The 12,422-nt window shown below is 38.9% G+C and overlaps 1 protein-coding gene across 2 annotated transcripts in view; it reads left to right on the forward strand.

Moving 5' to 3' along the window:
• Positions 1-7,200, forward strand: part of LOC148040061 (auxin response factor 6-like) — a 32,701-nt gene extending 25,501 nt beyond the window's left edge. The window contains exons 8-16 of one of the 2 annotated variants that reach the window (XM_087696557.1): positions 2-166; positions 247-369; positions 485-560; positions 1,825-1,978; positions 3,523-3,576; positions 3,691-5,459; positions 5,540-5,727; positions 5,836-6,596; positions 6,695-7,200. In XM_087696557.1, coding sequence (XP_087552683.1) covers positions 2-166; positions 247-369; positions 485-560; positions 1,825-1,978; positions 3,523-3,576; positions 3,691-5,459; positions 5,540-5,727; positions 5,836-6,034 — 2,728 coding nt within the window. In that variant the 3' untranslated portion in view covers positions 6,035-6,596; positions 6,695-7,200. Of the gene's footprint in view, position 1; positions 167-246; positions 370-484; positions 561-1,824; positions 1,979-3,522; positions 5,460-5,539; positions 5,728-5,835; positions 6,597-6,694 lie in introns of both variants that reach the window. The other variant, XM_087696555.1, reaches the window with a different exon arrangement.
• The last annotated feature ends 5,222 nt before the right edge of the window (positions 7,201-12,422 follow it).

Below are 12,422 nucleotides of genomic sequence, written 5' to 3' on the forward strand. Positions count from 1 at the left end.
GGAATGAAAGAGGCCAGCTACTTCTGGGTATTCGTCGAGCAAACAGGCCGCCTACTGTTATGCCCTCCTCAGTTCTATCAAGTGACAGCATGCACATAGGAGTTCTTGCAGCAGCAGCACATGCTGCATCGACCAACAGTAAATTCACTGTTTTTTACAATCCCAGGTAGAATGCAACTTAAGTGATGAGGTGTGGAATACAACTCTTTTGTAAAGAGCCTGTAACATTGCCTATCTTGATTTCAGAGCAAGCCCTTCAGAGTTTGTGATCCCTTATTCCAAGTATGAGAAAGCAGTATATCACACACGCGTATCTGTGGGTATGCGGTTTAGGATGCTGTTTGAAACAGAGGATTTAAGTGTGAGAAGGTAAGGGTGTCTAACATCTGACTGCAATCTTGTCTCTATATGTTTTGTCTAATTCCATGCACCCAAATGTACTGAAGTGCATACGTGCAATACATTCTGAAAACTTGTCTGCCAGGTATATGGGGACAATCACTGGTATTAGTGATCTGGATCCTGTTCGATGGCCAAATTCTCAATGGCGCTCCATAAAGGTGGTGTTCGGCACATTTTTATGACTGAATGTCTTTAGCATTTACAAACTTGTATTGATGCTTGTGTCTCATGGTATGAGAGCTAATTCAGTTTATTTTTCAAAGTAGGTCCAGGCATAAGTGTAGGTCTAGGCTTAAGCATAGATGTAGGCTAAGTGTAGATGTAGGCATAGTGTAGCATAGGCGTAGGCATAGGTTAGGCTAGGTATGACATAGACTAAGGGGGAAAGCACAGGCCTATGACTAGCATACACCTATGTGTATGCCATGGCTAGTGTATGCCTAGCCTAGCTTAATTTTGGAGACAGTTCTTTCTCATCTTTGAAACATGGACTGCTAAGTTGTTTATCGTAGGAAAGAATATAGAAGCCTGGCCTTTTCTGTTTTATTAGTGTTGTTAGGTCAACCACAATATGAATACCAAAGCTGGTTTCTGTGGCTTGACAAGGTAGACATGCCAACTTTCATCTTCTTTGAGGGCAGATAAGTAGGATAACAGGCACAGAATCTGGTAGCCTACATTGAGGGACAATTTATAGTACAAAGTTTTCCTGAGAGCTTCATGGGCAGGCATTGGCTCTAACTGTGTAGGTGCAAAGTGTTGGTTCATTTTCAGATGAGGGTGATCACCTGTGCCTTGATGCTTGACTTACAACATTTTGTCTTGCACCTGTGTGCGCTAGAGTCAAGACTGTAGTTTGGTAAGATGATTTCATTGCATGTGTGCATAGTCTGAAAGCTTTGACATGAAGCAAACCAAAATGAAAAAGGTAAAGTGTAGCTTTCCTACAACAGTATGCTTTTCCTCTCCCTAGTTCAGAGTAGCTGTGGTGTAATCTCTCTGCCCAATCCCCTCTCCTTTCTGCATGATCCAAAAGGGAATACTAAATTAAGTCTCCTTGTAGCAAAAAATGCCGAAAATATCCTGGTATGGTCTACCAAAGTTTGAACGTTATTCCAAGGGAAATAACTGAGCTGCAGCAATTTAAGCAGCAAATCCTTGAGCTGCAGCAATTTAATTGGCCAATCTGATATTTTTTAATGAATACCTTAATTGAGAGCCAACATGGGAGCATTCCTGTTTAGGCTTATGAAAATTTTTATTTGAATTTGTTTGACTGTAAAACACCCAATCTGGCTATGCTCTAGAAAAAGTAAAACACCTTTCTGCCGTTATGTGAATGAGCATGTTTACAGTGATTTCATTTTCAGCATACATTGTATGTCTGTATTGTTCAGCTCATTCAGCTAGTTGAGGTTGCAGGTAGGTTGGGATGAATCAACAGCTGGTGAACATCAAAAACGGGTATCCTTGTGGGAGATAGAGCCACTGACAACTTTTCTCTTATATCCTCCACAATCCAGCTGGAAATTAAAGAACCCATGGGCACAACCCTTCAGTCCCTGTTTGACTAATGGTATTGATTGTAACTCATCTTTTGAGTTTGAACTGGTCCTTTTTTTTTTTGCCCCCGACAACTCCTTATGGTGTTTGAAAGAAGAGAAATGTTTGATAATGGATAACTGAGGTTTTTTTAAGATGCGGTCAGGCAGTCTGTTATTAGCTTAATGAATCAGTTGGCAAAAGGGCCTTCATTACTAACCACATAAAGTAGAATTGCACCAGGTACAAATAATTATATCATTGTAGTGATGTTTTACAGAAATTTCTGCAGTATTATGCATGTGAATCTTCATCATCCCATCCCGATAAAAACTGAAACTGAAACCTTGCAAACCAGTCATTGCTATTTTCACATTAGGAAATATTTGAAGATCCTCAAGAAGGATCAAAGAATCAATCATGGTTCAATTCTAATATGCAGGCCTGAGGATCTTGCAATTGAACTCTTGGAAACAAATGTATGCTCAAAGGAATTGAATGAAAATGGAGAATGAATAAAAGAACTCTGCATTAGTGAGATATGGGATACCATAAATTGACATGGAGTGGTAGGACAAGTGCCAATTGCTGAAGTAACTGAATTAATGGTATGCTATGAACAACACAGTAGAGCATGTTGTCACACTTCGCAAGGGAATGGAATGTGGAATTCTAGCAAACTCGTGGAAGGACTGTGAGAGTCATTAAAGAGGGGTCTTAGGGACTCTCCTACTCCCTGTTGGACTGATTCTTCTTGAAGTAGACATGGTCATATTCTGTATTGGCATTTATGCAGGCCTAATGGGCCCTATTAGGGCATCCAACACCTGGAAAGCGAATCACTCTGGATCCTTCTGGGTGGATCCTGGATGTGAGTAGACAGTCAACTCCTTGTCTAAACACTAAAGAAGTGGGAGGTTGTAATGTGCTGCATGTGGCAGGAGTTGCTGAACACAAACCCTCTGCTCCCCCACACACACACAAAACGAAGAGAGATTTTAGAGGACCGAAAGTGCCAATTGCTGAGAGTTGAGTGTTGATGAACAAGTGTCTAACACTCTAATTTTATGAGTGCAGATGACATTTATGCTGAACTGTCTAAAAATGGTTGGACTGAGTAATTCCAAGTCAGCCCCAGAAGTACGAAAGTATCATGTCACATTGAGCAATGGGCTGCTAGAAAAGGTTTTGGGGACCGCGGGGGTTGGGGGGACTTTGGGCTGCAAAGTAAACACTAATGAAAAAGTTATTTTCACTATTTTGTTACATGATTTAGGATCTTATGTTAAATTCAGCTAGAAAATATGACATCATCTAAAGGTAAATAAGCTCTCAAACTAAATGCAACTAGCAGCAAAGAGGAAACTAACAGTTTATAATGGCCCAAAATATTTGAGACTTTTTGGATCCAAGTGACACGCAGCCTTATGCATGTTAAGATAAGTTACTATGATTATGTCACCAAAGCTTTAATATTGTCTATGCTGTTTCAAGTTGCATATTGTACTATCTTTTTCAATATTTTTTACTCAGCACAATTGTGATTTTGAATGTGTGATATGATCATATACTTGACAGAGGTGGACTTTGAGAGCTTCAAAAATTCATCACTGTGGACACAATTTCAATCTGGTAACAGTATGTTCCAAAGTTTAGCTGCGCCTGTAACAGAAGTAAATTCTTTGGTAGACTCCATGCATTGGAAGTCTTCTGCAACAAGTGGGTCTGATAGTTATGATGCATCAGGGGCTACAGCAACACATGGAATTAACCCTATTAGGCAGCTACAATTCCAACAGCATTCTATGCAGGCTGATCAGTCGCTCTACAAACCAATCACACAACCTCAACAGCAATCACAGGTACTTGTTGTCCCACAGCAGCAGCAGCTGCAGTATCAGCAGAAATTGGAGCATCAACATCAGCAGTTGCCACAGAATCAGCAACTCCAGCAGAATCAGCAGCAGCAGCAGTTGCAGCAGAATCATCATCATCATCATCATCAGCAGCAGCAGCAGCTGCTGTTGCAGAATCAGCAGCAGCAGCAGCGCTTGCATCATCGGGAGGCAGCAGAGCAGACTGCACAGCAACACCATCGGCAGCAGCTGGCACAGCAGGCTGCACATCAACAGCAACAGCAGCAGCCAGCTCAGCAACAATGTCAGCAGCAGCCAATGCAGCAGCAATGGCAGCAGCAGCCGAGGCAGCAATGTCAGCAGCAGACTGGGCAGCAGCGGCCAGTCCAGCAACAGCTGCAGCACTCAGTGCAGCAGCAATCTCAGCAGCCACTGGTGCAAAAGCAGCAGCTGGTTCAGCAACCACTACAATCACTCTCACAGACTCGAGTCCCAGCTGTTCATCCTCCAGCCTTTTCTACCCCGCAGCATAAGCATAGTGTTTCTGTTCAGCATCAAGTACAAGCACCTCTCCAGCAAACACAGCAAGCACAACAGCCTGTTATTCATGAACAAGCACAACAGCAGCCGCAAATTCACCAGCCACCGGTTTTTCAACCAGCTATTCAGCAGCCCAAACAGAGTGGGGTTCTTCAGCAGAAGCTACAAATACCTAGCCCTACAGTACAACAAACTCAACAACAGCAAGCCTTTCAACAGCTGTATTACCCTGTTCTGCAGCAGCAACTAACTCATGAACAGTCACATCCCCACTCGTCTTCATTTTCCAATAGCATTACTAGCAGCAGTCCCCTAATAACGTCCCAACCTCAGGCAACACTAAGTAGTAGTGCATCTACACCTCAATCAGCATTATCAGAGTCTAGCATAGCACTGAACTCATCAGCTGCATCTCATAATGCACTTGCATTGCCGGCATCAACTCCTCAATCCATCTTCTCAGACTCTAATTTGATGGTTAATTCATCGAGTCCTCTCCCTAACACATTCTCTTTGCAACCTGTAGTTGGGAATATTACAACTGATGCAAACCACAGTGTGATGCCGACAGTACAATCTGTACTATACCCTCCTGTGTTGACCTCAGAAATTGAGCCTCACCTAAATGGTAATATTTCAACAGCTTGGCTTCCTGCCGTAAGTCTGTTAACAAATCCATTGCAACCAGGATTCACTGATATTGCAGGGCCTGTTAGAAATGCTGGTGCTGTATCTCAAATAGAATCAGTAATGGTTCCTAATTTTCCTGCTCCAGCATTGTCTTCAACTTCACTTAGTTCAAGGGATTGCTCTCAAGAGCAAGAAGATTTTTATTCTGATATTCATGGGCAAATGCTGTTTGGACTGAATAATGAGTGTTCGACAACAGCTGTGCCATCCTCATTCTCAGCTGGCAATAATAGAATTCACAATTGGAACAAAGATGAGTTGCATAACCAATATTTAAGCCCTTTGATGCAGGGGCAAACTTCTGTTATGGGAATGGATTTTTCCTTGAGTTCTGACTTGTTCAATGGAGGAGGTTTAGATGATGATCACTTTCTTCAGCAGGTTCAAGCCTACACACAAGTCAATCCTCCAATGCGGACCTACACAAAAGTAGGTAGCTTTATGATTCAATGATGTAAAGAATGGTGTGCTAATGGATGAGAATTGATTGCATTGGACTTTTTGTGCAGGTTTATAAGTATGGGTCTGTTGGTCGTTCATTGGATGTCACACGGTTTCATAACTATGATGAGCTTCGTTGTGAACTAGCGAACCTATTTGGTTTGGAAGGTCAACTGGAAGATCCAAGATCTGGCTGGCAGCTTATATTTGTAGATAAAGAAGATGATTTATTACTCCTTGGTGATGATCCTTGGGAGTAAGTTCTTGTTTGCTTTTGGTTTTAGCATTATATCCAGGCTTTGCTGTGATGTACTTTACATTCTCATGAGATCATTCCTCCTGATCCTGTATGTTTTTATTTCAGAGTCTTTGTCAACAATGTGCGTTCTATAAGGATTTTGTCTCCTGCAGAAGTATCACAGATGCAGGATGGAATAGGATTGCAAACTAGCTTTCCTATTCAGAAACAACAAGCAAGCAGCAGTTCTGAAGAGGGGACGATACAGCAGGACTCACGAAATCCAAGTTCTGTTATCACCTCGAGTTGTTCTTTTGACTATTGAGGCTGCTGCATAGCTAACTTCATGTTTTTCGGTGATTCAAGTGCCTGGAAGTGCAGAAATATGGTTTCATTTCTGGTACTGCATATTTCAAACTTAGATACTTCTTTATGTCAAGGTGGCCTTTCAATGGCTGAGAATCATGCACCTGATATGACAACATCCTGAAAAACTTTGAGGTTCCCACATTCTTAAAGATGACGGCATCTTCAAACTTTTGCCATCAGGGCTGACATGCTTTCTGTAGTTAATGCAGAAAGTCTGCTGTACTGAAAGAGTGGATGCTTGAGTAGAGTTTCAAGGAATTGAATGCCCCTGCCATTGAAATCACCTCAAGGAATCATATCCTGATAAGAATCAATGGTGAGGGTGTCAACTGTTGGGGCAGGAAATTTCCAGATGTGATTAATCATTTGCCCAGGAAAGATAAAGAAGGGTGCTGATTTTTTTTGAGAGTTGGCTGAATGTATGCTGGTGCTTTTGCACAGAAGTCAAGAGATCAATGAGTACGCTTCTCTACAGCTTCAGACTGTCTAAACATCCTTATTTTGTTTGGACGAGGCCGGTGAGTTCCATGCTGAGGTTGAGCTTTTGTATTCCTATTCTGTTGTTTCAGAATACTAATTGAACTTCATATATTTGCATAAATGACTTGATGAACAGAACTGGGCCACTAAGTGCAGCTGCAGGAAGTTAGGCAAAAGATGCTGGTGCTGCTGGGTGTAATGTAGCACATATTAAATTTGCAGGTGACAGGTCTTCTTTGTGCTGCCGTCAAGTTGTTGGTTGCCAAGAAGAATAGATTCTGCTTGCCTATTCAAGGATCTGTTTGGTTATCAAGACAAAGCAGCCTATTGGGATTCAGGGTTGGTCTGCAACTCCAGAATCCTATGGGTTGTCACTTTTGGTGATTGGTATTCTTAAGAGCCATAGGAAATCCTCTTTAAATATGTTGCCCTTACTTTCTTCTGAGACAATCTGGCCCCTTGCAATCTTTATAGGGTGGCTGGCTAGTTACACCGGTTTTGTCTTCTGTAATTGTCTTATATGGGAAATTCCCCCCTTTACTACACTGAAGTGATATTCTTTATCTCAAATACTTCAAGGCTTTCTTTGACTGTAATTTTACACAATTCTACATGTAGACACCAAACAATTTAAAGATCTAATTAGTTCAGTATTTGGTGGGCTGCTTGCCCCCTCATATGCATGGCTGATTATCTTGGATGAGGGGCTGGTTATCTTGGTTCCTGTTTTCATGGTAGCCAAATGGCCTTTTGTATATTGGATTCTTTTACGAACCGATAGAGTAAGTAAAAATAATGTTAAAAGTAGTGATATTTCACCTGCACTAAAGGCTCCTACTTATTCTACCCCTCTCAAGCCATTTCATGAAGTGAGACTAGAGTCAAGCTCAATAAGGTCTTCTTTCCGTGTTGATTTTTCCAAGCTCATTTTCTTGGCTGTGGTTGTGGTTTTGCAAGATATAGATATGGATTGGGGATCTCACTAATCCACACATGCATGCCACTAATTAGATGAGACATTGTCTAAGAGTTTGATGGGGGCCTGGGGGATAATTGGAATGCCTTGTCTTTTCTTGGAAATTCTAAAAATCTCATATTTCAAAATTGCTAGAACACTTGTGGTGATTGGTCGAATTTTTGTTTATATCCCTCTATTGGGAAGGACCAAAATGATTTTCTCTTATAATTGGCTTTTGGATTTTTGTTGAGTTTATATTCTATGAATCTATGATGATAGAGTGATTTGTTATGGTATTGTACATTGGTGAGGTGAATAAGTCATGATTCATGGGACAATGCCTTTATTCTTGAGCTTATTGTTAGTGGATTTGGTGATGCATTCTTAGTACATAAACTGATAGACTAGGTGAATTTCTTAGGACAAAATTTGATATGAGGTATTGTTGCTGCTGTGTGGTAGCCCAATTGGTTGAGAGGAGGGGTGAGTTATTGGAGGTGGTTTCATTGTCTTATTTTTTGGGACGCTCTAGTCTCCATTGAGTGAGGTTGGGCTGTTCTACCACATTTTGAGGGAAAGATGTTGACAATGCACTTAAACTAATACTATTTCACAATTACATTTATAAATGTTTTGTGACTAGAAATATCTGGAATGAACTTGGAATTTTGCTCAGTATGACAATGAACACTCTTCGAGGCTTTTAACATAAAAAAAGAAAAAACTTGTGCAAAGCTAACTGTTCAAGTGGATAATGAGAAGTGCTATCGTAATTCATGGGAATGCTTAGAAGATGCAATAATATTTTTGATTCCAAAACCATACCTCTTGTTCTAATCAAATCTATTTGATCAAATTGCCTCTATTGGAAAAATGCATAAATATCATACATAGATCTTGTACTTTACAAAGTTCTTGAGTTAAATAGCATAAGGAGGCAATACCAAAAAAGTACGTATCATCATGTACACCTTAATAAAGTCTTGATAGATTCACATTTGTAAAACACATAATATACCTTCATTGTATGCCAATGAGATTGTACCAGTAATGTAACTGCAGGCCCTTGTATAATAGAGATACTCTAAATTTTCTATTATGACTACTAGATAAAGTAGTGAATCATAACTTTTGAGTATTGTTTGAAATTTGTGCATATATTTGAGATCACTTTTCTTGATAAGTAAAAAGACCTACGGTACACAATTGTTATGTATCAACAAACACATGATATGCACATACTAGTAGCACAATTTGAAGCCTTTGTGTGTAAAAGATAGCCCATTATGTGCCTTCATTGTATCTCCTAGTAAGTTAGCTTGAGGCATTTGTTAACATTGTAATGGTTGATGTGTATTCTTGGTTAGAGCAAGCCAATTAAAGTCCATGAAAGATGCATCATTTGCCGCTTTTTTAACATTCTTGTCAAGTATTCTCTCTCTCTCTCTCTCTCTCTCTCTCTCTGTCTCTCTCTCTCTCACCCTAGCCCAAAACTTCCCCCATCTCTCTACTTGAGGTTGTTGGTTATGGTCAATCAAAGTCTTTTCATAGTTGCCTTTGTGAGTCTAGCTTGCCTCTCTTGTTCTAGTGACATTTTTGTTGTAATTATTAATATCTTCATGGTACATGGGTATAAGATGTTTATGCAATTACTCATCTCCTGTAGTATAACATTCAAATCTTAGTTTTAAGTATGGGTTTGTCTATCTTGTAGATTTCTTTATGAGAAAAGTGATACTCATCAATGTTGTGCATATGTTGCATTAAGGCAAAGAGAATTGAAAGAACTAATGTTTGTAGTTTCCTAGCTCTGCATTCAAAGCTCTAGCTACCATGAATATTGGTATTTCTTTTGTTCCAAAAGGAATTGGCAGTCACTAATCTTGGTATGTTGGTCTTTGTGACTTGAATTGGAACCTTTAGCCAAAGAATAGCAATAATTGCAAATGTCATAGTCATCAATCCTAGCAATGATGATTCAATGCAATGCAAAGCTATCAACCTTTGTGACTTGCATTCAAGGCTTCAACTTGAGGATTCTGCACATATTCACTTTGATAGTCAATATTTGATATGTCAATATTTGGTAGTTTGTATCAAATCAATCATATATAATGATGTGACATGTTGGTCTACACTTGTTTGAGTCCTTGTGTGTTTACCATAAGCTATTGGAAGTTGCTCAAGTGAATACTTAATTGATAATGCAATATAGCTAAGTATCAATGTGTGTAGAATATTGTCTTGTAAACAATGTAAATTTCACATTAAAGAACTATACTTGAGTTCTTAATTTTAGTTAATGCATGTTAAGTTCTAATAGTATATATATCGGAGCAATGATATGGGAATATGATGCAAATAGTGTACAGAAGGACACATCGAACTAACTTGTGCAATTTGTACATTATGATTTAAATAGTGTGAGAGTGCATTGAACTTTGATTCTATGCAATTTCTAAGTGCACAATAATCATTACTAAAAACATGCTTGCTTTGTTTGTGGAGTTTATAATGACCTAAATGAGATTATGTATGGTAGTGTCTTAAAAAACAATTTGATATTTCCATTGTACATATGGACGATGCTTCTAAGGGCAAAATACTCGTAAGTTGTTATGCGACATACAATTGTGGTGAAGGATTTGCTTATATTAATATAAGAAATGTAGTTGATCTACTTCTTGTTATGCATAGAGACACTCATTCCATCTTAGGGACCAAAAACTTAAGTATGTCCAATGCTACTTAAATCACTCATATGTTCTCTTTGTCTTAAGGCACTTCTGCATGCTATGTTTTGTTATGCTCTTGAATGTTTGCACATTGTGGGCTCAAATCACACCCTCAAAGTGCATCAATAAATAGATAAACCAAAAATCAAACAAATAAAATTATCACTAATATAGATACATTAAATAAGGACCAGACAGAAAGAGGAGGAGATTTCATCTAATGAATAATAGGTTGTCATCAAATGATTTGATGCCTCCAAAAATCCCATAATAAATCACAAAAAATTAACACTTGCTACGTATCCCCAACTTGAATATTGGCACTACCTTCCTTTCTAGATCACTAATATAGATAGATTAAATAAAGATCAGACAAAAAGAGGAGGAGATTGCATCTAATGAATAATTAGTTGTCATCGAATGATTTGATGCCTCCAAAAATCTCATCAATAGATCACTAAAAATTAACACTTGCTGTTTTTTTCACATGTGTAGCTAATGAGAAGATCTTAATTATCAATTTTCTAGTTTTTTTGAATTAAATTGAGAAGTTGAAGTTTATCTTGTTTTTCTCATTGTATTCCAAAATTAAAACTCTATTTTTTTGTGTGTGACAAATGGTGGAACAAGAAATGTTGATTGCAATATGATGGAAGGAACTATTAACATTTGCAATTGCCCCTGTCACATGAGGTGACCTACTATTGATCGACCCCTCCAACCTCATATTCGTGCAAGATGGAAGTAGAAATGCTACAAATAGTCTCTCTCTCTCTCTCTCTCTCTCTCTCCTTTCATAGATTCAAACATTGGATTCATGTTTTTATATGCTTTAGAGATTCATGGTCAAAGGAGCAAGTGAGAGTGAGAAAGGAGCAACATGATGCGCTCTACATGCCTATCTTTATGGGGCAAAAGCTATGCTTATGGAGTTTTGGATGGGGATGATAGGCAACAACAATCCCAAACATGGCACCAAACATCATCCTATTGACATCGAGCTACCTCTCCATCCTTGTGCCTTGCATCCATTCTCCATGCACTAATCTTTGTATGAACATCATTAGCCACCCACTACTAGCAAGCTAAGAGCTAGAGAGATGTTGATCACCTTGTCCTTGAATGTGAGAAAGTCTTGCTACCTTGGGCTCGCATGGCCATGCCTTCAGTCTTCTATTGCTCCCACTTCCCATCACCTCGGTCTTTGTTGGGAAGATTCAAAATAGAAGATTGAGGTGATTCACTTTTTGTTAGCAGGTGAGTTGTTTTGAAAGAAGGCACGCATATGACATTTTGTTGAATCTCTCATAAAAGTATTAGAATTTTTTGTTTAATTATCATTGTGTTGTATAGTGATAGTAGAAACAAGGTCCATCACATTTTATTTTTGCTATTTTCAATGGCTTTGCATGGGTTGTAGAAGAAATGATGCTTCTATGTTAACCATAGCAACAAATTTATATTGCGAAATTTCATTAGTTCTTACCCAACAATATTTGTGCTAGTTGTTTTACTATAACTTTCTCAATTGTGCATTATACCAATATATTTGCTATATTTTGAAGCTTGGTACTTAGATCATTTCCTAGATTCATTATTTTATGATCTCAATATAGCCAAAATGAGGAAGAAGTGGTTCCACATCGTCTTTCCCATTCTCCGTGCTTCTTCCTCTTTCCACCCATTTTTTTGGCATTATATGCTTGGGTTTGAGGATTTTCAAACCAAATTTTGTAGAAGAATTACACCACATATGAGAGAGAGAGAGAGAGAGAGAGAGAGAGAGAGAGAGAGAGAGAGAGAGAGAGAGAGAGAGAGAGAGAGAGAGAGAGAGAGAGAGAGAGAGAGAGAGAGAGAGAGAGAGAGAGAGAGAGAGAGAGAGAGAGAGAGAGAGAGAGAGAGAGAGAGAGAGAGAGAGAGAGAGAGAGAGAGATGCGTGTGTTTATTTGTTTGTTAATGAGCCTTTAATTAATACATATAGAATAGACACATGGAGATCAATTTAAAAATTTCAACCAATGTCAGCAAGGTCACACTTTCTTTTCAATTGTAAGCTCGTAAGGAGTCATTTGGAGTAAGATTATCTTGATGCCACTCCTTCACTTAAGTATACTATTAGTACAATACAATGACAAAGATTGAACGCTATATTTGGTTTAAGTACTGTAGTG

The sequence above is a fragment of the Lygodium microphyllum genome, chromosome 2, assembly GCF_053477565.2.
Source record: "Lygodium microphyllum isolate KBCC chromosome 2, Lygodium_microphyllum_v1.1.10, whole genome shotgun sequence".
Lineage (NCBI taxonomy): Eukaryota > Viridiplantae > Streptophyta > Polypodiopsida > Schizaeales > Lygodiaceae > Lygodium > Lygodium microphyllum.